The sequence below is a fragment of the Panulirus ornatus genome, chromosome 17, assembly GCF_036320965.1.
Source record: "Panulirus ornatus isolate Po-2019 chromosome 17, ASM3632096v1, whole genome shotgun sequence".
Taxonomy (NCBI): domain Eukaryota; kingdom Metazoa; phylum Arthropoda; class Malacostraca; order Decapoda; family Palinuridae; genus Panulirus; species Panulirus ornatus.
In genome coordinates, this window is record NC_092240.1 from 33347503 (window position 1) to 33370058 (window position 22556).

The following is a 22556-nucleotide window of genomic DNA, read 5'->3' on the forward strand; positions in this document are numbered from 1 at the left end:
CTCAACATACTAATTTGATAAAAGTACAAATCTGTTCAAGGCCTTAAATTAGTTCACAAAAATTACAACAGCCATTTCAAAGTCACTCACTGGGCACAAGAATGGCTCTGTGCTTCTCATTTACCAGAACCCTTGCTCATAGTCCCTTACCACTACATGAACAAATGAATATTCTCAAGAGCAAACAGGGGAAATAAACCTCAGAGATTCATGTTTACTCTTCCGTTTAGGAAATATTAAACCTTAAACTACACATAACATATATGAAATTTAAATATTTGTATTATCTGCTGTAAAAAGCACATAATATAATAAAACATCAAACAGATCTAAAAATTATTTTGTAAAACATCACCACTAAAGAAAGGTACAACTTTCCTGAATTGGGTGTAAGTACAATGAAAAGTTGTCAAGTGCTCAAAGAGAACTTTGACAAACTGACTATAACCTTAAATTTAATGCCAAAGTGACTTTTAGCATTTTCTGCTAGCAACAATAAATCCACACATACCTTAATCTGCAACATACTTAAAGATTTCAAACCTATCGTTAGATCAATAAACAAACATAAAGACTACCAGGTTCTCTCATACTTTAATCACTGTATGCAACACTAAGAAACAGACTGAGTGTCAGTCAAGCATGGGGAGTTGTGAGCCAACAGCCTTATCATTATCACTTCTTTTATGTGGTCATTAGCAAACTTATCAGTAGTGTGGGATTAAAAACTAACAAATGTATACTTATATAGAAACTTCTAACAAGATATGACAAGAAAGGACACAAAAATATTCACAACTCAACAAACTACAAACTTCCACCCCACCCAAAGGAATTTGCTTTCATCTCTACAGATTCAACTTCACAGAAAAATCCTATACACTATAAATCCTAACTGCTATGCTGGAAAAAAATCTCAATTCAAACTTGAATGTGTCCATATGTGAGAAGGCAATGTCCACATGAGTATGCACTCTATATATAATATATATATATATATATATATATATATATATATATATATATATATATATATATATATATATAAAATGAAAACTGCTGTTGAAAATCTTAACAAATAAATAAATATTAAATATAAGTTTATGGTTTAAAGATGAACACAACTCAAGGCTGACATATGCCCAGTTTTACCCCCACTTATTCAACTTCATGTAGTCACACAGAATAAACATAACGTAATACCCCAAGCAAAAATCCTCTTAAACTGAAAAATGCCTCAATCCTCTTCATTTGAAAGACCACACTGAATCTTCTGAAATGAACTATTTTTTTGGACAATTTAAAGTTCTTCCACTGTTGAGCTACATTTCATTGTGATATGCTATTTGCAAATATATTCTTATTAAATGAGCTCATTTATTTCAAGTTATTATGATGCTCTGTTAACATTTCTCCATATTTCCAAATAAGGAATGACATCCACGAAACAGTGTTGTCCTTACTACTTAAAAATCTCTTGGAAAGACAGTTACAAGGTGATGGAGGCTATAATCCAGTATGCTTTAGACAGATATTAGGTACATTACTTTGTAAAAGCACTGCAAAGAGCATCTGGGTAAGTATACACCTTGGTAGGCCTACTAGTAAACTATTACTAGTTACTGGCTTACCTGGCAAGAATGATTCACTTCTCCTCACTATACATCACAAGCACTTCCACTGGCTTGGGAGAGCACACCCATAGTTGCCTGAAAGCATACCTTTCAGATCAAGTGAAAAACTTTCAAGATACACTCACATTATTCTGCAATTCTTAGCCTGAACTCACAAGTGTGTTTCTTTGCACCAATCACTGGCAGCCATATTTGCAATGCTCAGCACACTAAGAACAGTTTCTCAATGGTAGCATTCAAATACAATTACATATAATAATATACATATCTTATGGCAAAGTTTAAGTGCTCAGGAAGTATGAAAAAAAAAATGGGTCCTGAAACATGGCAATGGCATTTAAAGATGCATCACATATTAAGCCATATAAAAGATCTAACATTTAATGATCCCAGATGTAGTTTTACAAATTACTGGTGCATAAATAACCCATGTGCTATCTATCAACTATAGTATGGGGATTTGTCATCAATAATTTATGGTCACATACAACCTCGCAACCCTTATAAGCAATGCCTATAATAATGTCATTACTTTTAAAGAATTTTTACCCTGTATAGTTTGGACCACTGCGAGAGCCTAATGTGCCCAGTACAGGTAATAATCAAAAACTCATCTTTCGACATCAATATGCCCAAAATATCTATATTTAAAAACAAAGCCCTAGTTGAAAGTGCTTTTAGTACTATTTTCCATCAATACCCAAAACTAGAGAATAACCACATCTGGTCTCATTTGCATCTATTCATAATTATGAAACTAGAGAGCACAATATCCTGTATCACAAAGAAAGATTTCTGTCATTTTCTATAAATATTTGCATACCATCTGAAATGAAAAATGACAATCCTTCATAAAACCTGAAAAAAGGCATATCTAAAGACTGGAAGCTAGACTTGACAGCATACATTAAGCACTACACATGGCCAGTATATGTACTGTTTGGTAATCTAAAATAGGTTTACTACAGTTTTTAATTCTCCATATTTTTCCTATGGAAACACTAATAAGCAAGTAATGTTCAGAATCCTGGACAGCTAATATAAACTACAGCTACCACATAAAATTCATAATTGTACTACACAAATTTTAATGTCTAACATCGTAGGAACCTTCAATCATAACATCACATCTTCTACATGAAGATAATAAAATAAGCCAACAGACTTGACTAATTAAAAAAATAAGAAAAATAGCTTCTCCTAACTTTTAGAAGTGTGATGGAACTTCTTGATCATGCCTTGGATATGATGAATATATCTGGACCTTGTACATCAGAATCTGTCTGCTGAGTGTGTATATAAACCTTGGCCAGCCCACCCTCAGGTGCTCAGTGATGATACTGTCGCAGAGAAGGATCATATGGCCAAAATGGCAGTGGATAAAGAGTATGTTGGCTAGCTTGGGGAGATTGGTTCATGCTATCTAATGCTGCATGATTTTGCATATGTGGTGGCCACTGGGGTGTGCTGGAGGGGGTTTGTGTTGGTCGAATAACACCCATATGACTGAGATTATCTGTCATACGACCTAAATTGTCTCCTAAACGCCCCATTGGGTCTGCTGCACTTCCCCGACTCATGCTGCGTAAATTGTCTCCAAGACGGCTGTAATTATCACGTTCATCATAATGAGACATAGAATCTGACATGCGACTTTGGTTTTCAGCCATTCGACGCAGGTGTTCTGCTAGATACCCTCCTGGTGTACTAGTCATTCGTCCAAAATTTTCAGCTGCCATACGACCTAAGTTATCTGTCATATGTGGAGTATCTGTGATACGTCCTGGACTGTCAGTAGCTGAGTTTCTCATGTCACTCATGTGGGACTGTGGTGCAGCAATGAGAGGGGATTGTGGAGCCGTAGACATGCGTCCTGAATCATCGCTCATGTGCGTTTGGCTAGCAGTCATACGGGTAAGATCCTGGGGCATATGTAAAGGGTCTTCGTTTACAGCCATGGAGTGGTGCTGTGTCATCCTCATGTGATCCTCAGCATCCAGGGTATCTTTCATGAGACCACCTGGAGTGTCTCGCCTATCAGCCATGTGCCTCATATCATTCATGTGGTTGGCAGTGTCTCGCATATGTATCTGACTTTCATCTAAAGATTCTGTACTACCCTCTTGCTTCATAGACAGCCCTAAACTAACAGATGAGCCCAAAGATACTCCTAACATATTTTTCACTGTTGAATTGGCAGCACCATATGCTTTCTCACGAATATCTTCTGAAGTCAAATGGGATGGTATTGGTGAGGCAAGATACTCAGGGTGGTCTGGAATTTCATCAGGCAGTCCTTCTACATGCATGTTATGAATCTTCTTTTTGTGCACTTTAAGATTATAATCATTAGAGAAATACTGGCCACATACTTCACATTCATCATTGAATTCAGCAGGACCAAAATGCTTCTTTAAGTGTTGACAAAGCCCTGCACGTTGATTAAATGTCTGTCCACAGTGTTCGCAAGAATAGTCTTTGTCCAATGAATGTGTCTTGAGATGTTGCTGCATATTGCTTTTTTGGCTAAATGTTTTCCCACATTCTGGACATGGGAAATTGCCTCCCTGGTGAACTAGTTCATGCTTTTCAAGATATTTCCGACTGGTAAAAAGTTTACCACAATAGCAACATGGAAGACTATCATTACTATGGACTTCCATTAGATGGCGTCTCAGCTCAGTCTGTTTAAACATGGTGCCACAAATAACACAGGGGATGTCTTCACGATCTTCATGCCACTTAATGTGCTGCATGTATGTTGTGCGTTTATTAAATGTTTTCCCACACATGTTGCACTGAAAGTCCCCATACATGAGCAGCTCCTTCTGATTGTGCGTTCCATGTTGCTCAGCTAAACGCAAGTGCTTCTCTAGTTTCTCCCGCCATGAGAACCCTTCCCCACAAGACTCACAGAGATACAGATTATTCACTTTTTCATATATTTTGCATTTCCCAGCACTTTCTAATTTTGAAATGTGAAAATCAAAATTGGGTTTGTGGTAGAAATGAACTTGGCAATAGTGACAAACATATTTTATCTTGTTTTTGTGATTATTATAATACTCCCTCCTCTTTTCAATTTCTTCTTTTGTCAGAACTGGGCGGGGAAGAATCTGGATCGCAGAACTTCCATTAGATGTGTTTGCTAAGTCATGGGTACCATTCTCTCCTGCATGAAGTCCTTTACGTTCATCACCAGGTTCATTCTTGACAACCATTCCATCCTTCAAGATTATCTGGGGTTCAAAGATGTTTCCATCTTCATCGATTGTGTCAGGACGCTGCATGCCAGGACCATCTGAAAATTACAACTTTATTTCAAATATGCCTTGAATTCAACAATTTCACAAATAGAAATAAATTTCAGAAATTTATGAACAGACTGTACCATAATATATCATTTTACTGTGAAAGGAACCAACAGAACAGGAGCCACATTTAGATACATTTATTCTAGAAAAGCCAATAAAACAATAGTAACAAAGATAAGAAATATTAATATAATCCTATCAAAACAAACATCTAAATCAAGAAAAGGTATCACAAATAATTGCTTCATAAAGTGCAGCACTCATGTCAGTTTCACAAACATGCACAATCCTTACAAAATGAAACTCCAACACTCAACTCTTTTCACTCTACCCACCAGAATTCTGGTACTCACAGCCAACAGGAGGAGGGTATTTCCTTGGACGACCTCTCTTCCCTGTACCTGCAGGGATATACTTCTTCTTCCTGCAGAGAAAACAAGACAATGCATAAGAATCAGACCTTCTCTCTCTCCCAAGATCAAATTACCTTCTCCCACATTCAAAGTATGGTAGTACTTGCTGTATCTTCTAATACTTCAGTCACCAACAATCTCCAGGGTGCAGGAGAACCAACAGCAATCCTCAAAATATTTGCTGAAGATATCCAAAATGTTGATTTGGCTATTGGACAAGAAAAGCAGACACCACCTGCATGCCAAAACAAATGACAATAGGTAAAAACAATGAAGGCTGATTCAGTACAGCACATACAAAGAAAAGACAGAGGAATAATAGCAAAATGAGGCAAAAAGGTAAAACTTAAGAACAACAAAATACTAGAAAATATAAAACAATATTCCTTGAAACACCACATGAAGTTTGAGAATTCAGTACCTGCTTACTGGCATGAAATGGGAATGTTTATAATAATTAAAACCATTTCACACAATAAGCAGGTTGGTATATACACCAGCATATACACTAAAGATGTACCTCTAAAAAAACCTATTCTTAATCCCCAAACAAAATCACTTAGTCAGTGTAATCATCTTAAAGATTTATGAAAATAAGGTAGTCACCTTAAAATATGGGGTTTCAGAAAAATATACTAACACCATTTCTCTTTCATTCCCATAACCATTCAAGAAGATTCGCTTCATATTTCCACTGTCCTTGGAAATTTCTTTCTCTGTCTACTCTTATTATTATCAGGATATTTTGTAATTCTCCTTCCTGTTTAATAAAAGCAGAAGACTGATTCTGAGAGACTTTCTAAAGAGCCTTTAAAGCCAAAAACATGCATTTGCAACATCCATACAGATTCAATTATGGACAAGAAATTATCAAGAAAAAACAGACCCCCAGCATTACTATCCACGAGTAAGTATTGCATTGTTACAGGACTTTGCCTGCCTATGGATACACCATAAGTGAAAGGTTACCTTTGCTGAGGCTACATCATCATCAGCTGACAGAAGTGAGTTCAGTCTAGCTGAAGAACTTCTCACTACAAAAGAAGTCTATCCTTTCTCTGCTACTGGAGAAGGGGTCCTGAGGTAATAATAATATTTTATTTTATGTATTATACTTTGTCACTGTCTCCTGCATTAGCGATGTAGCACAAGGAAACAGACGAAAGAATGGCCCAACCCACCCACCTATACATACACATCCACAAACGCATATATACATACGTATAAATCACATTTTTTTTCTTTTTTGCTTTGTCGCTGTCTCCCGCGTTTGCGAGGTAGCGCAAGGAAACAGACGAAAGAAATGGCCCAACCCACACCCATACACACGTATATACATACGTCCACACACGCAAATATACATACCTACACAGCTTTCCATGGTTTACCCCAGACGCTTCACATGCCCTGATTCAATCCACTGACAGCATGTCAACCCCGGTATACCACATCGCTCCAGTTCACTCTATTCCTTGCCCTCCTTTCACCCTCCTGCATGTTCAGGCCCCGATCACACAAAATCTTTTTCACTCCATCTTTCCACCTCCAATTTGGTCTCCCTCTTCTCCTCGTTCCCTCCACCTCCGACACATATATCCTCTTGGTCAATCTTACCTCACTCATTCTCTCCATGTGACCAAACCATTTCAAAACACCCTCTTCTGCTCTCTCAACCACACTCTTTTTATTTCCACATATCTCTCTTACCCTTACGTTACTTACTCAATCAAACCACCTCACACCACACATTGTCCTCAAACATCTCATTTCCAGCACATCCATCATCCTGTGCACAACTCTATCCATAGCCCACGCCTCGCAACCATACAACATTGTTGGAACCACTATTCCTTCAAACATACCCATTTTTGCTTTCCAAGATAATGTTCTCGACTTCCACACATTCTTCAAGGCTCCCAGAATTTTCGCCCCCTCCCCCACCCTATGATCCACTTCCGCTTCCATGGTTCCATCCGCTGCCAGATCCACTCCCAGACATCTAAAACACTTCACTTCCTCCAGTTTTTCTCCATTCAAACTCACCTCCCAATTGACTTGACCCTCAACCCTACTGTACCTAATAACCTTGCTCTTATTCATATTTACTCTTAACTTTCTTCTTTCACACACTTTACCAAACTCAGTCACCAGCTTCTGCAGTTTCTCACATGAATCAGCCACCAGCGCTGTATCATCAGCGAACAACAACTGACTCACTTCCCAAGCTCTCTCATCCCCAACAGACTTCATACTTGCCCCTCTTTCCAAAACTCTTGCATTCACCTCCCTAACAACCCCATCCATAAACAAATTAAACAACCATGGAGACATCACACACCCCTGCCACAAACCTACATTCACTGAGAACCAATCACTTTCCTCTCTTCCTACACGTACACATGCCTTACATCCTCGATAAAAACTTTTCACTACCTCTAACAACTTGCCTCCCACACCATATATTCTTAATACCCTCCACAGAGCATCTCTATCAACTCTATCATATGCCTTCTCAAGATCCATAAATGCTACATACAAATCCATTTGCTTTTCTAAGTATTTCTCACATACATTCTTCAAAGCAAACCCCTGATCCACACATCCTCTACCACTTCTGAAACCACACTGCTCTTCCCCAATCTGATGCTCTGTACATGCCTTCACCCTCTCAATCAATACCCTCCCATATAATTTACCAGGAATACTCAACAAACTTATACCTCTGTAATTTGAGCACTCACTCTTATCCCCTTTGCCTTTGTACAATGGCACTATGCACGCATTCCGCCAATCCTCAGGCACCTCACCATGAGTCATACATACATTAAATAACCTTACCAACCAGTCAACAATACAGTCACCCCCTTTTTTAATAAATTCCACTGCAATACCATCCAAACCTGCTGCCTTGCCGGCTTTCATCTTCCGCAAAGCTTTCACTACCTCTTCTGTGTTTACCAAATCATTTTCCCTAACCCTCTCACTTTGCACACCACCTCGACCAAAACACCCTATATCTGCCACTCTATCATCAAACACATTCAACAAACCTTCAAAATACTCACTCCATCTCCTTCTCACATCACCACTACTTGTTATCACCTCCCCATTTGCGCCCTTCACTGAAGTTCCCATAATAATAATAATAATAATAATAATAATAATTTTTTTTTTTTTTTTATACTTTGTCGCTGTCTCCCGCGTTTGTGAGGTAGCGCAAGGAAACAGACGAAAGAAATGGCCCAACCCCCCCCATACACATGTACATACACACGTCCACACACGCAAATATACATACCTACACAGCTTTCCATGGTTTACCCCGGATGCTTCACATGCCTTGATTCAATCCACTGACAGCACGTCAACCCCGGTATACCACATCGCTCCAATTCACTCTATTCCTTGCCCTCCTTTCACCCTCCTACATGTTCAGGCCCCGATCACACAAAATCCTTTTCACTCCATCTTTCCACCTCCAATTTGGTCTCCCTCTTCTCCTCGTTCCCTCCACCTCCGACACATATATCCTCTTGGTCAATCTTTCCTCACTCATTCTCTCCATGTGCCCAAACCATTTCAAAACACCCTCTTCTGCTCTCTCAACCACGCTCTTTTTATTTCCACACATCTCTCTTACCCTTACGTTACTCACTCGATCAAACCACCTCACACCACACATTGTCCTCAAACATCTCATTTCCAGCACATCCATCCTCCTGCGCACAACTCTATCCATAGCCCACGCCTCGCAACCATACAACATTCCTTCAAACATACCCATTTTTGCTTTCCGGGATAATGTTCTCGACTTCCACACATTTTTCAAGGCTCCCAAAATTTTCACCCCCTCCCCCACCCTATGATCCACTTCCGCTTCCATGGTTCCATCCGCTGACAGATCCACTCCCAGATATCTAAAACACTTCACTTCCAGTTTTTCTCCATTCAAACTCACCTCCCAATTGACTTGACCCTCAACCCTACTGTACCTAATAACCTTGCTCTTATTCACATTTACTCTTAACTTTCTTCTTCCACACACTTTACCAAACTCAGTCACCAGCTTCTGCAGTTTCTCACATGAATCCGCCACCAGCGCTGTATCATCAGCGAACAACAACTGACTCACTTCCCAAGCTCTCTCATCCCCAACAGACTTCATACTTGCCCCTCTTTCCAAGACTCTTGCATTTACCTCCCTAACAACCCCATCCATAAACAAATTAAACAACCATGGAGACATCACACACCCCTGCCGCAAACCTACATTCACTGAGAACCAATCACTTTCCTCTCTTCCTACACGTACACACGCCTTACATCCTCAATAAAAACTTTTCACTGCTTCTAACAACTTGCCTCCCACACCATATATTCTTAATACCTTCCACAGAGCATCTCTATCAACTCTATCATATGCCTTCTCCAGATCCATAAATGCTACATACAAATCCATTTGCTTTTCTAAGTATTTCTCACATACATTCTTCAAAGCAAACACCTGATCCACACATCCTCTACCACTTCTGAAACCACACTGCTCTTCCCCAATCTGATGCTCTGTACATGCCTTCACCCTCTCAATCAATACCCTCCCATATAATTTACCAGGAATACTCAACAAACTTATACCTCTGTAATTTGAGCACTCACTCTTATCCCCTTTGCCTTTGTACAATGGCACTATGCACGCATTCCGCCAATCCTCAGGCACCTCACCATGAGTCATACATACATTAAATAATCTTACCAACCAGTCAACAATACAGTCACCCCCTTTTTTAATAAATTCCACTGCAATACCATCCAAACCTGCTGCCTTGCCGGCTTTCATCTTCCGCAAAGCTTTTACTACCTCTTCTCTGTTTACCAAATCATTTTCCCTAACCCTCTCACTTTGCACACCACCTCGACCCAAACACCCTATATCTGCCACTCTGTCATCAGACACATTCAACAAACCTTCAAAATACTCATTCCATCTCCTTCTCACATCACCACTACTTGTTATCACCTCCCCATTTACGCCCTTCACTGAAGTTCCCATTTGCTCCCTTGTCTTACGCACCCTATTTACCTCCTTCCAGAGCATCTTTTTATTCTCCCTAAAATTTACTGATAGTCTCTCACCCCAACTCTCATTTGCCCTTTTTTTCACCTCTTGCACCTTTCTCTTGACCTCCTGTCTCTTTCTTTTATACTTCTCCCACTCAATTGCATTTTTTCCCTGCAAAAATCGTCCAAATGCCTCTCTCTTCTCTTTCACTAATACTCTTACTTCTTCATCCCACCACTCACTACCCTTTCTAAACAGCCCACCTCCCACTCTTCTCATGCCACCAGCATCTTTTGCGCAATCCATCACTGATTCCCTAAATACATCCCATTCCTCCCCCACTCCCCTTACTTCCATTGTTCTCACCTTTTTCCATTCTGTACACAGTCTCTCCTGATACTTCTTCACACAGGTCTCCTTCCCAAGCTCACTTACTCTCACCACCTTCTTCACCCCAACATTCACTCTTCTTTTCTGAAAACCCATACTAATCTTCACCTTAGCCTCCACAAGATAATGATCAGACATCCCTCCAGTTGCACCTCTCAGCACATTGACATCCAAAAGTCTCTCTTTCGCACGCCTGTCAATTAACACGTAATCCAATAACGCTCTCTGGCCATCTCTCCGACTTACATAAGTATACTTATGTATATCTCGCTTTTTAAACCAGGTATTCCCAATCATCAGTCCTTTTTCAGCACATAAATCTACAAGCTCTTCACCATTTCCATTTACAACACTGAACACCCCATGCATACCAATTATTCCCTCAACTGCCACATTACTCACCTTTGCATTCAAATCACCCATCACTATAACCCGGTCTCGTGCATCAAAACCGCTAACACACTCATTTAGCTGCTCCCAAAACACTTGCCTCTCATGATCTTTCTTCTCATGCCCAGGTGCATATGCACCAATAATCACCCACCTCTCTCCATCAACTTTCAATTTTACCCATATTAATCGAGAATTTACTTTCTTACATTCTATCACATACTCCCACAACTCCTGTTTCAGGAGTATTGCTACTCCTTCCCTTGCTCTTGTCCTCTCACTAACCCCTGACTTCACTCCCCAGACATTTCCAAACCACTCTTCCCCTTTACCCTTGAGCTTCGTTTCACTCAGAGCCAAAACATCCAGGTTCCTTTCCTCAAACATACTACCTATCTCTCCTTTTTTCACATCTTGGTTACATCCACACACATTTAGGCACCCCACTCTGAGCCTTTGAGGAGGATGAGCACTCCCCGCGTGACTCCTTCTTCTGCTTCCCATTTTAGAAAGTTAATACAAGGAGGGGAGGATTTCCGGCCCCCCGCTCCCGTCCCCTCTAGTCGCTTTCTACGACACGCGAGGAATACGTGGGAAGTATTCTTTCACCCCTATCCCCAGGGATAATATACATATATATATATATACACACACACACACACACACACACACGCACACACACACACACACACACACATATATATACATATGAAAAATGTAAGAAACAATTTAGAAAACAAACTTTTAGCTTGAAATGAATGAAAAAATGAACGTCACATAATGGTTCAACCTCTGGCTATGGAAAAGGAAATGTACAATTTATTCACACAAACGTCAATAGCAGTTCTCATCAATTTCACCACTGAATCAATAAGTTTCAATAATAATAATAATAATAATAATAATAATAATAATAATAATGATGATGATAATAATGATGATGATAATAATAATAATAATTTTTTTTTTTTTTTTTTTTATACTTTGTCGCTGTCTCCCGCGTTTGCGAGGTAGCGAAAGTAAACAGATGAAAGAAATGCCCCCCCCCCATACACATGTACATACACACGTCCACACACGCAAATATACATACCTACACAGCTTTCCATGGTTTACCCCAGACGCTTCACATGCCTTGATTTATTCCACTGACAGCACGTCAACCCCTGTATACCACATCGCTCCAATTCACTCTATTCCTTGCCCTCCTTACACCCTCCTGCATGTTCAGGCCCCGATCACACAAAATCTTTTTCACTCCATCTTTCCACCTCCAATTTGGTCTCCCTCTTCTCCTCGTTCCCTCCACCTCCGACACATATATCCTCTTGGTCAATCTTTCCTCACTCATTCTCTCCATGTGCCCAAACCATTTCAAAACACCCTCTTCTGCTCTCTCAACCACGCTCTTTTTATTTCCACACATCTCTCTTACCCTTACGTTACTTACTCGATCAAACCACCTCACACCACACATTGTCCTCAAACATCTCATTTCCAGCACATCCATCCTCCTGCGCACAACTCTATCCATAGCCCACGCCTCGCAACCATACAACATTGTTGGAACCACTATTCCTTCAAACATACCCATTTTTGCTTTCCGAGATAATGTTCTCGACTTCCACACGTTTTTCAAGGCTCCCAAAATTTTCGCCCCCTCCCCCACCCTATGATCCACTTCCGCTTCCATGGTTCCATCCGCTGACAGATCCACTCCCAGATATCTAAAACACTTCACTTCCACCAGTTTTTCTCCATTCAAACTCACCTCCCAATTGACTTGACCCTCAACCCTACTGTACCTAATAACCTTGCTCTTATTCACATTTACTCTTAACTTTCTTCTTCCACACACTTTACCAAACTCAGTCACCAGCTTCTGCAGTTTCTCACATGAATCAGCCACCAGCGCTGTATCATCAGCGAACAACAACTGACTCACTTCCCAAGCTCTCTCATCCCCAACAGACTTCATACTTGCCCCTCTTTCCAAGACTCTTGCATTTACCTCCCTAACAACCCCATCCATAAACAAATTAAACAACCATGGAGACATCACACACCCCTGCCGCAAACCTACATTCACTGAGAACCAATCACTTTCCTCTCTTCCTACACGTACACATGCCTTACATCCTCGATAAAAACTTTTCACTGCTTCTAACAACTTGCCTCCCACACCATATATTCTTAATACCTTCCACAGAGCATCTCTATCAACTCTATCATATGCCTTCTCCAGATCCATAAATGCTACATACAAATCCATTTGCTTTTCTAAGTATTTCTCACATACATTCTTCAAAGCAAACACCTGATCCACACATCCTCTACCACTTCTGAAACCACACTGCTCTTCCCCAATCTGATGCTCTGTACATGCCTTCACCCTCTCAATCAATACCCTCCCATATAATTTACCAGGAATACTCAACAAACTTATACCTCTGTAATTTGAGCACTCACTCTTATCCCCTTTGCCTTTGTACAATGGCACTATGCACGCATTCCGCCAATCCTCAGGCACCTCACCATGAGTCATACATACATTAAATAACCTTACCAACCAGTCAACAATACAGTCACCCCCTTTTTTAATAAATTCCACTGCAATACCATCCAAACCTGCTGCCTTGCCGGCTTTCATCTTCCGCAAAGCTTTTACTACCTCTTCTCTGTTTACCAAATCATTTTCCCTAACCCTCTCACTTTGCACACCACCTCGACCAAAACACCCTATATCTGCCACTCTGTCATCAGACACATTCAACAAACCTTCAAAATACTCACTCCATCTCCTTCTCACATCACCACTACTTGTTATCACCTCCCCATTTATGCCCTTCACTGAAGTTCCCATTTGCTCCCTTGTCTTACGCACCCTATTTACCTCCTTCCAGAACATCTTTTTATTCTCCCTAAAATTTACTGATAGTCTCTCACCCCAACTCTCATTTGCCCTTTTTTTCACCTCTTGCACCTTTCTCTTGACCTCCTGTCTCTTTCTTTTATACTTCTCCCACTCAATTGCATTTTTTCCCTGCAAAAATCGTCCAAATGCCTCTCTCTTCTCTTTCACTAATACTCTTACTTCTTCATCCCACCACTCACTACCCTTTCTAAACAGCCCACCTCCCACTCTTCTCATGCCACAAGCATCTTTTGCGCAATCCATCACTGATTCCCTAAATACATCCCATTCCTCCCCCACTCCCCTTACTTCCATTGTTCTCACCTTTTTCCATTCTGTACACAGTCTCTCCTGGTACTTCCCCACACAGGTCTCCTTCCCAAGCTCACTTACTCTCACCACCTTCTTCACCCCAACATTCACTCCTCTTTTCTGAAAACCCATACTAATCTTCACCTTAGCCTCCACAAGATAATGATCAGACATCCCTCCAGTTGCACCTCTCAGCACATTAACATCCAAAAGTCTCTCTTTCGCACGCCTGTCAATTAACACGTAATCCAATAACGCTCTCTGGCCATCACTCCTACTTACATAAGTATACTTATGTATATCTCGCTTTTTAAACCAGGTATTCCCAATCATCAGTCCTTTTTCAGCACATAAATCTACAAGCTCTTCACCATTTCCATTTACAACACTGAACACCCCATGCATACCAATTATTCCCTCAACTGCCACATTACTCACCTTTGCATTCAAATCACCCATCACTATAACCCGGTCTCGTGCATCAAAACCGCTAACACACTCATTCAGCTGCTCCCAAAACACTTGCCTCTCATGATCTTTCTTCTCATGCCCAGGTGCATATGCACCAATAATCACCCACCTCTCTCCATCAACTTTCAATTTTACCCATATTAATCGAGAATTTACTTTCTTACATTCTATCACATACTCCCACAACTCCTATTGACGTTTGTGTGAATAAATTGTACATTTCCTTTTCCATAGCCAGAGGTTGAACCATTATGTGACATTCATTTTTTTTCATTCATTTCAAGCTAAAAGTTTGTTTTCTAAATTGTTTCTTACATTTTTCATATGTATATATATGTATGTGTGTGTGTGTGTGTGTATGTGCGTATGTGTGTGTATGTGTGTGTGTGTGTGTGTATATGTATATATATATGTATATTATCCCTGGGGATAGGGGTGAAAGAATACTTCCCACGTATTCCTCGCGTGTCGTAGAAAGCGACTAGAGGGGACGGGAGCGGGGGGCCGGAAATCCTCCCCTCCTTGTATTAACTTTCTAAAATGGGAAACAGAAGAAGGAGTCACACGGGGAGTGATCATCCTCCTCGAAGGCTCAGAGTGGGGTGCCTAAATGTGTGTGGATGTAACCAAGATGTGAAAAAAGGAGAGATAGGTAGTATGTTTGAAGAAAGGAACCTGGATGTTTTGGCTCTGAGTGAAACGAAGCTCAAGGGTAAAGGGGAAGAGTGGTTTGGAAATGTCTGGGGAGTGAAGTCAGGGGTTAGTGAGAGGACAAGAGCAAGGGAAGGAGTAGCAATAATAATAATAATAATAATAATAATAATAATAATAATAATAATAATAACGATAATAATAATGATAATAATAATAATAATAATAATAATATTGGATTACGTGTTAATTGATGGGCTTGCAAAAGAGATATTTTTGGATGCTAATGTGCTGAGAGGGGCAGCTAGAGGGATATCTGATCACTATCTTGTGGAGGCGAAGGTGAAGATTTGTAGAGGTTCTCAGAAAAGAAGAGGGAATATTGGGGAGAAGAGAGTGGTGAGAGTACGTGAGCTTGGAAAGGAGACTTGTGTTAAGAAGTACCATGAGAGATTGAATGCACAATGGCAAAAGGTGAGAGCAAATGATGTTAGGGGAGTGGGGGAGGAATGGGATGTATTTAGGGAAGCAGTGATGGCTTGCGCAAAAGATGCTTGTAGCGTGCGAAAGGAGGGAGGTGGGCAGATTAGAAAGGGATGTGAATGGAGGGATGAAGAAGTAAGATTGTTAGTGCAAGAGAAGAGAGAGGCATTTTGATATGTGCAGGAAAGTTGTGCGAATGACTGGGAGTTGTATAAAAGAAAGAGGCAGGAGGTCAAGAAAAAGGTGCAAAAGGTGAAAAAGAGGGCAAATGAGAGTTGGGGTGAGAGAGTATCATTAAATTTTGGGGAGAATAAAAAGGTGTTTTGGAAGGAGGTAAATAGAGTGAGAAAGACAAGAGAACAAATGGGAACAACAGTGAAGGGGGCTAATGGGGAGATAATAATAAGCAATGGTGAAGGGTGTTTTGGTCGAGGTGGTGTGTGAAGTGAGAGGGTTAGGGAGATTGGTTTGGTAAACAAAGAAGAGGTAGTGAAAGCTTTGTGGAAGATGAAAGCTGGCAAGGCGGTGGGTGTGAATGGTATTGCAGTGGAATTCATTAAAAAAAGGGGGTGAATGTGTTGCTGACTGGTTGGTAAGGATATTCAATGTATGTATGGTTCACGGTGAGGTGCCTGAGGATTGGCAGAATACCATTGCATAAAGGCAAAGGGGATAAGGGTAAGAGTTCAAATTACAGAGGCATACATTTGTTGAGTATTCCTGGGAAATTATATGGGAGGGTACTGATTGAGAGTGAAAAGGCATGTACAGGGCATCAGATTGGGGAAGAGGAGTGTGGTTTCAGAAGAGGTTGAGGATGTGTGGATCAGGTGCTTGCTTTGAAGAATGTATGTGAGAAATACTTAGAAAAGCAGATTGCTTTGTATGTAGCATTTAAGGATCTGGAGAAAGCATATGACAGAGTGGATAGAGATGCTTTGTGGAAGGTATTAAGAGTTTATGGTGAGGGAGATAAGTTGTCAGAAGCAGTGAAAAGTTTTTATCAAGGATGTAAAGCATGTGTGCGAGTAGGAAGAGAGGAAAGTGATTGGTTCTCAGTGAATATCAGTTAGCGGCAGGGGTGTGTGATGTCTTAGTGGCTGTTTCATTTGTTCATGGATAAGGGTGTTAGGGAGGTGAATGCAAGAGTTTTGGAGGGACAAGTATGCAGTGTGTTGTGGATGAGAGGGCTTGGGAAGTGAGTCAGTTGTTGTTCGCTGATGATACAGCACTGTTGGCTGATTCGGGTGAGAAACTGCAGAAGTTAGTGACTGGGTTTGGTAAAGTATGTGAAAGAAGAAAGTTGAGAGTAAATGCAAACAAGGACAAGGTTGTTAGGTTCAGTAGGGTTGAAGGACAAGTAAATTGGGAGGTAAGTTTGAATGGGGAAAAACTGGAGGAAGTGAAGTGATTCAGATATCTGGGAGTGGATTTGGCAGTGGATGGAACCATGGAAGCAAAAGTGAGTCACAGGGTGGGGGAGGGAGCGTTGAAGAATGTATGGATGGCGAGAATGTTATCTCAGATAACAGAATTGGGCGTTTGAAGGAATAGTGGTTCCAACAATGTTATATGGTTGCGAGGCATGGGCTATAGACAGGGTTGTGCGTTGGAGCAAGGATGTGTTGGAAATGAAATGTTTGAGGACAATATGTGATGTGCGGTGATTTGATCGAGTAAATAATGAAAGGGTATGAGAGATGTGTGGTAATAAAAAGAGTGTGGTTGAGAGAGCAGAAGAGGATGCATTGAAATGGTTTGGTCACATGGAGAGAATGAGTGAGGAAAGATTGACAAAGAGGATATATGTGTCAGAGGTGAAGGGAACAAGAAGTGAGAGACCAAATTGGAGGTGGAAAGATGGAGTGAAAAAAATTTTGAGTGATCGGGGCCTGAACATACAGGAGGGTGAAAGGCGTGCTAGGAATAGAGTGAATTGGAAAGATGTGGTATATCAAGGTCGATGTACTGTCAATGGATTGAACCAGGGCATGTGAAGCTTCAGGGGTAAACCATGGAAAGTTTTGTGGGGCCTGGATGTGGAAAGGGAGCTGTGTTTTCGGTGCATTACACATGACAGCTAGAAACTGAGTGTGAAAGAATGTGGCCTTCATTGTCTTTTCCTAGCACTACCTCGCGCATGGGCAGGGGGAAGGGGGTGCCATTTTCATATGTGGCAGAGCAGCGATGGGAAAGGATAAGGGCAGCAAGCATGGATATGTACATGTGTATAAATGTATATGTCTGCGTATGTATACATGCGTGTGTGGGCGTTTATGTATATACACATGTATGTTGGTGGGTTGGGCCATTCTTTCGTCTGTTTCCTTGTGCTACCTCGCTAACCCAGAAGACAGCAACTAAGTACAATAAATAAAATATATATTATTTTCTTTATTATACTTTGTCACTGTCTCCCGCGTTAGAGAGGTAGAGCAAGGAAACAGACGAAAGAATGGCCCAACCCACCCACATACACATGTATATACATACATGCCCACACATGCACATATACATAAATATACATTTCAATGTATACATACACAGACAAATACATATGTACAAACGTACATATTCATACTTGCTGCCCTCAGCCATTTCCGTCGCCACCCCACCACACATGAAATGGTACCCCCTTCCCCTGCATGCGCATGAGGTAGCACTAGGAAAAGACAACAAAGGCCATATTCGTTCACACTCAGTCTCTAGCAGTCGTGTGTGATGCACCGAAACTACAGCTCCCTTTCCACATCTATACCCCACAAAACTTTCCATGATTTACCCCAGACACTTCACATGCCCTGGTTCAATCCATTGACAGCACGTCGACCCCATTATACTACATTGTTCCAATTCACTTCCTTCCTTCCACACCTTTCACCCTCCTGTATGTTCAGACCCCGATTGCTCAAAATCTTTTTCATTCCATCCTTCCATCTCCAATTTGGTCTTCTGCTTCTCCTTGTTCCCTCCACCTCTGACACATATATCCTCTTTGTCAATCTTTCCTCACTCAATATCTCCATGTGTCCAAACCATTTCAACACAACCTCTTCTGCTCTCTCGAGCATACTCTTTTTATTACCACACATCACTCTTACCTTTTCATTACTTAATCAAAGCACCTCACACCACATATTGTCCTCAAACATTTCATTTCCAACACATCCACCCTTCTCTGTACAACCCTATCTATAGCTCATGCCTCACAACCATATAACACTGTTGGAACTACTATTCCTTCAAACATACCTAATTTTGCTCTCTGAGATAACATTCTCTCCTTCCATACATTCTTCATTGTTCCAAGAACCTTCGCCCCCTCCCCCAACCTGTGACTCACCCTGTGAGGCCTGGATGTGGACAGGGAGCTGAGCTTTCGGTGCAATACACATGACAGCTAGAGACTGAGCATGAACGAATGTGGCCTTTTTTTGTCCTTTCCTGGTGCTACCTAGCTTTTTTTTTTTTTTCCTGTGTGACAGGATAGCAACAGGCATGGATGAAGGCAAGTAAGTATGAATATTTACATGTGTATATATGTATATGTCTGTGTATGTATATGTATTTTATACATTCATTTATTATACTTAATTGCCGCCTCCTGTATCAGCGAGATAGCGCAAGGAAACAGACAAGGAATGGCCCAACAAAGCCAAATACACATGTATATACATGAATGCCCATACACATTTCTATATATACATACAAACACATGTACATATTCATACTTCCTGCCTTCATCCATTCCCGTCGTCACCCTGCAACACATGAAATAGCATCCCCCTCCTCTCCCCTCCAGCAAGGTAGTGCCAGGAAAACAGACAAAAAAGGTCACATTTGTTCACAATCAGTCTCTAGTTGTCATGTGTAATGCACCAAAACTACAGCCACATCTAGGCCCCACAGACCTTTCCATGGTTTACTCCAGATGCTTCACATGCCCTGGTTCAACCAACTGACAGCAAGTCGACCTCGGTATACCAAATCGTTTCAATTCACTCTATCCTTCCACACCTTTCACCCTCCTATATGTTCAGGCCCTGATAACTCAAATTTTTTTTCACTCCATCCTTCCATCTCCAATTTCGTCTCCCACTTCTTGTTCCCTCCACCTCTGACACATATATCCTTTTTGTCAATCTCTCCTCACTCATTCTCTCCATATGTCCAAACCATTTCAACACACCCTCTGCTGCTCTCTCAACCACACTCTTTTTATTTCCACATATATCTTATCCCTGGGGATAGGGGAGAAAGAATACTTCCCACACATTCCTCACGTGTCGTAGAAGGCGATTAGAGGGGACGGGAGCGGGGGGCCAGAAACCCTCCCCTCCTTGTATTTTAACTTTCTAAAAGGGGAAACAGAAGAAGGAGTCACGCGAGGAGTGCTCATCCTCCTCGAAGGCTCAGGTTGGGGTGTCTAAATGTGTGTGGATGTAACCAAGATGAGAAAAAAGGAGAGATAGGTAGTATATTTGAGGAAAGGAACCTGGATGTTTTGGCTCTGAGTGAAATGAAGCTCAAGGGTAAAGGGGAAGAGTGGTTTGGGAATGTCTTGGGAGTAAAGTCAGGGGTTAGTGAGAGGACAAGAGCAAGGAAAGGAGTAGCGCTACTCCTGAATCAGGAGTTGTGGGAGTATGTGATAGTGTAAGAAAGTAAATTCTAGACTGATATGTGTAAAACTGAAAGTGGATGGAAAGAGATGGGTGATTATTGGTGCATATGCACCTGGGCATGAGAAGAAAGATCATGAGAGGCAAGTGTTTTGGGAGCAGCTGAATGAGTGTGTTAGTGGTTTTGATGCACAAGACCGGGTTATAGTGATGGGTGACTTGAATGCAAAGGTGAGTAATGTGGCAGTTGAGGGAATAATTGGTATACATGGAGTGTTCAGTGCTGTAAATGGAAATGGTGAAGAGCTTGTAGATTTATGTGTTGGAAAAGGACTGGTGATTGGGAATACCTGGTTTAAAAAGCGAGATATACATAAGTATACGTATGTAAGTAGGAGAGATGGCCAGAGAGCGTTATTGGATTATGTGTTAATTGATAGACGCACGAAAGAGAGACTTTTGGATGTTAATGTGCTGAGAGGTGCAACTGGAGGGATGTCTGATCATTATCTTGTGGATGCAAAGGTGAAGATTTGTGGGGGTTTTCAGACAAGAAGAGAGAATGTTGGGGTGAAGAGAGTGGTGAGAGTGAGTGAGCTTGGGAAGGAGACTTGTGTGAGGAAGTACCAGGAGAGACTGAGTACAGAATGGAAAAAGGTGAGAACAAAGGAGGTAAGGGGAGTGGGGGAGGAATGGGATGTATTTATGGAAGCAGTGATGGCTTGCGCAAAAGATGCTTGTGGCATGAGAAGCGTGGGAGGTGGGTTGATTAGAAAAGGTTGTGAGTGGTGGGATGAAGAAGTAAGATTATTAGTGAAACATAAGAGAGAGGCATTTGGACGATTTTTGCAGGGAAAAAATGCAAATGAGTGGGAGAGGTATAAAAGAAAGAGGCAGGAGGTCAAGAGAAAGGTGCAAGAGGTGAAAAAGAGGGCAAATGAGAGTTGGGGTGAGAGAGTATCATTAAATTTTAGGGAGAATAAACAGATGTTTTGGAAGGAGGTAAATAAAGTGCGTAAGACAAGGGAGCAAATGGGAACTTCAATGAAGGGGGCTAATGGGGAGGTGATAACAAGTAGTGGTGATGTGAGAAGGAGATGGAGTGAGTATTTTGAAGGTTTGTTGAATGTGTTTGATGATAGAGTGGCAGATATAGGGTGTTTTGGTCGAGGTGGTGTGCAAAGAGAGGGTTACGGAAAATGATTTGGTAAATAGAGAAGAGGTAGTAAAAGCTTTGCAGAAGATGAAAGCTGGCAAGGCAGTAGGTTTGGATGGTATTGCAGTGGAATTTATTAAAAAAGGGGGTGACTGTATTGTTGACTGGTTGGTAAGGTTATTTAATGTATGTATGATTCATGGTGAAGTGCCTGAGGATTGGCGGAATGCTTGCATAGTGCTATTGTACAAAGGCAAAGGGGATAAGAGTGAGTGCTCAAATTACAGAGGTAAAAGTTTGTTGAGTATTCCTGGTAAATTATATGGGAGGGTATTGATTGAGAGGGTGAAGGCATGTACAGAGCATCAGATTGGGGAAGAGCAGTGTGGTTTCAGAAGTGGTAGAGGATGTGTGGATCAAGTGTTTGCTTTGAAGAATGTATGTGAGAAATACTTAGAAAAACAAATGGATTTGCATGTAGCAATTATGGATCTGGAGAAGGCATATGATAGTTGATAGAGATGCTCTGTGGAAGGTTTTAAGAATATATGGTGTGGGAGGCAAGTTGTTAGAAGCAGTGAAAAGTTTTTAATGAGGATGTAAGGCATGTGTACGTGTAGGAAGAGAGGAAAGTGATTGGTTCTCAGTGAATGTAGGTTTGCGGCAGGGGTGTGTGATATCTCCATGGTTGTTTAATTTGTTTATGGATGGGGTTGTTAGGGAGGTGAATGCAAGAGTTTTGGAAAGAGG

The 22556-nt window shown here is 41.1% G+C and overlaps 1 protein-coding gene across 1 annotated transcript in view; it reads right to left on the bottom strand.

Annotated features, from left to right (window-relative positions):
* Positions 1-990: 990 nt before the first annotated feature.
* LOC139754665 (uncharacterized) overlaps positions 991-22556 on the bottom strand; it is a 154040-nt gene continuing 132474 nt past the window's right edge. The window contains exons 3-4 of the mRNA XM_071672211.1: positions 5302-5372; positions 991-4935 (exon numbers count right to left, since the gene is read on the bottom strand). Of these exons, the coding sequence (XP_071528312.1) occupies positions 2963-4935; positions 5302-5372 (2044 nt within the window). The 3' untranslated portion in view covers positions 991-2962. The remainder of the gene's footprint in view (positions 4936-5301; positions 5373-22556) is intronic.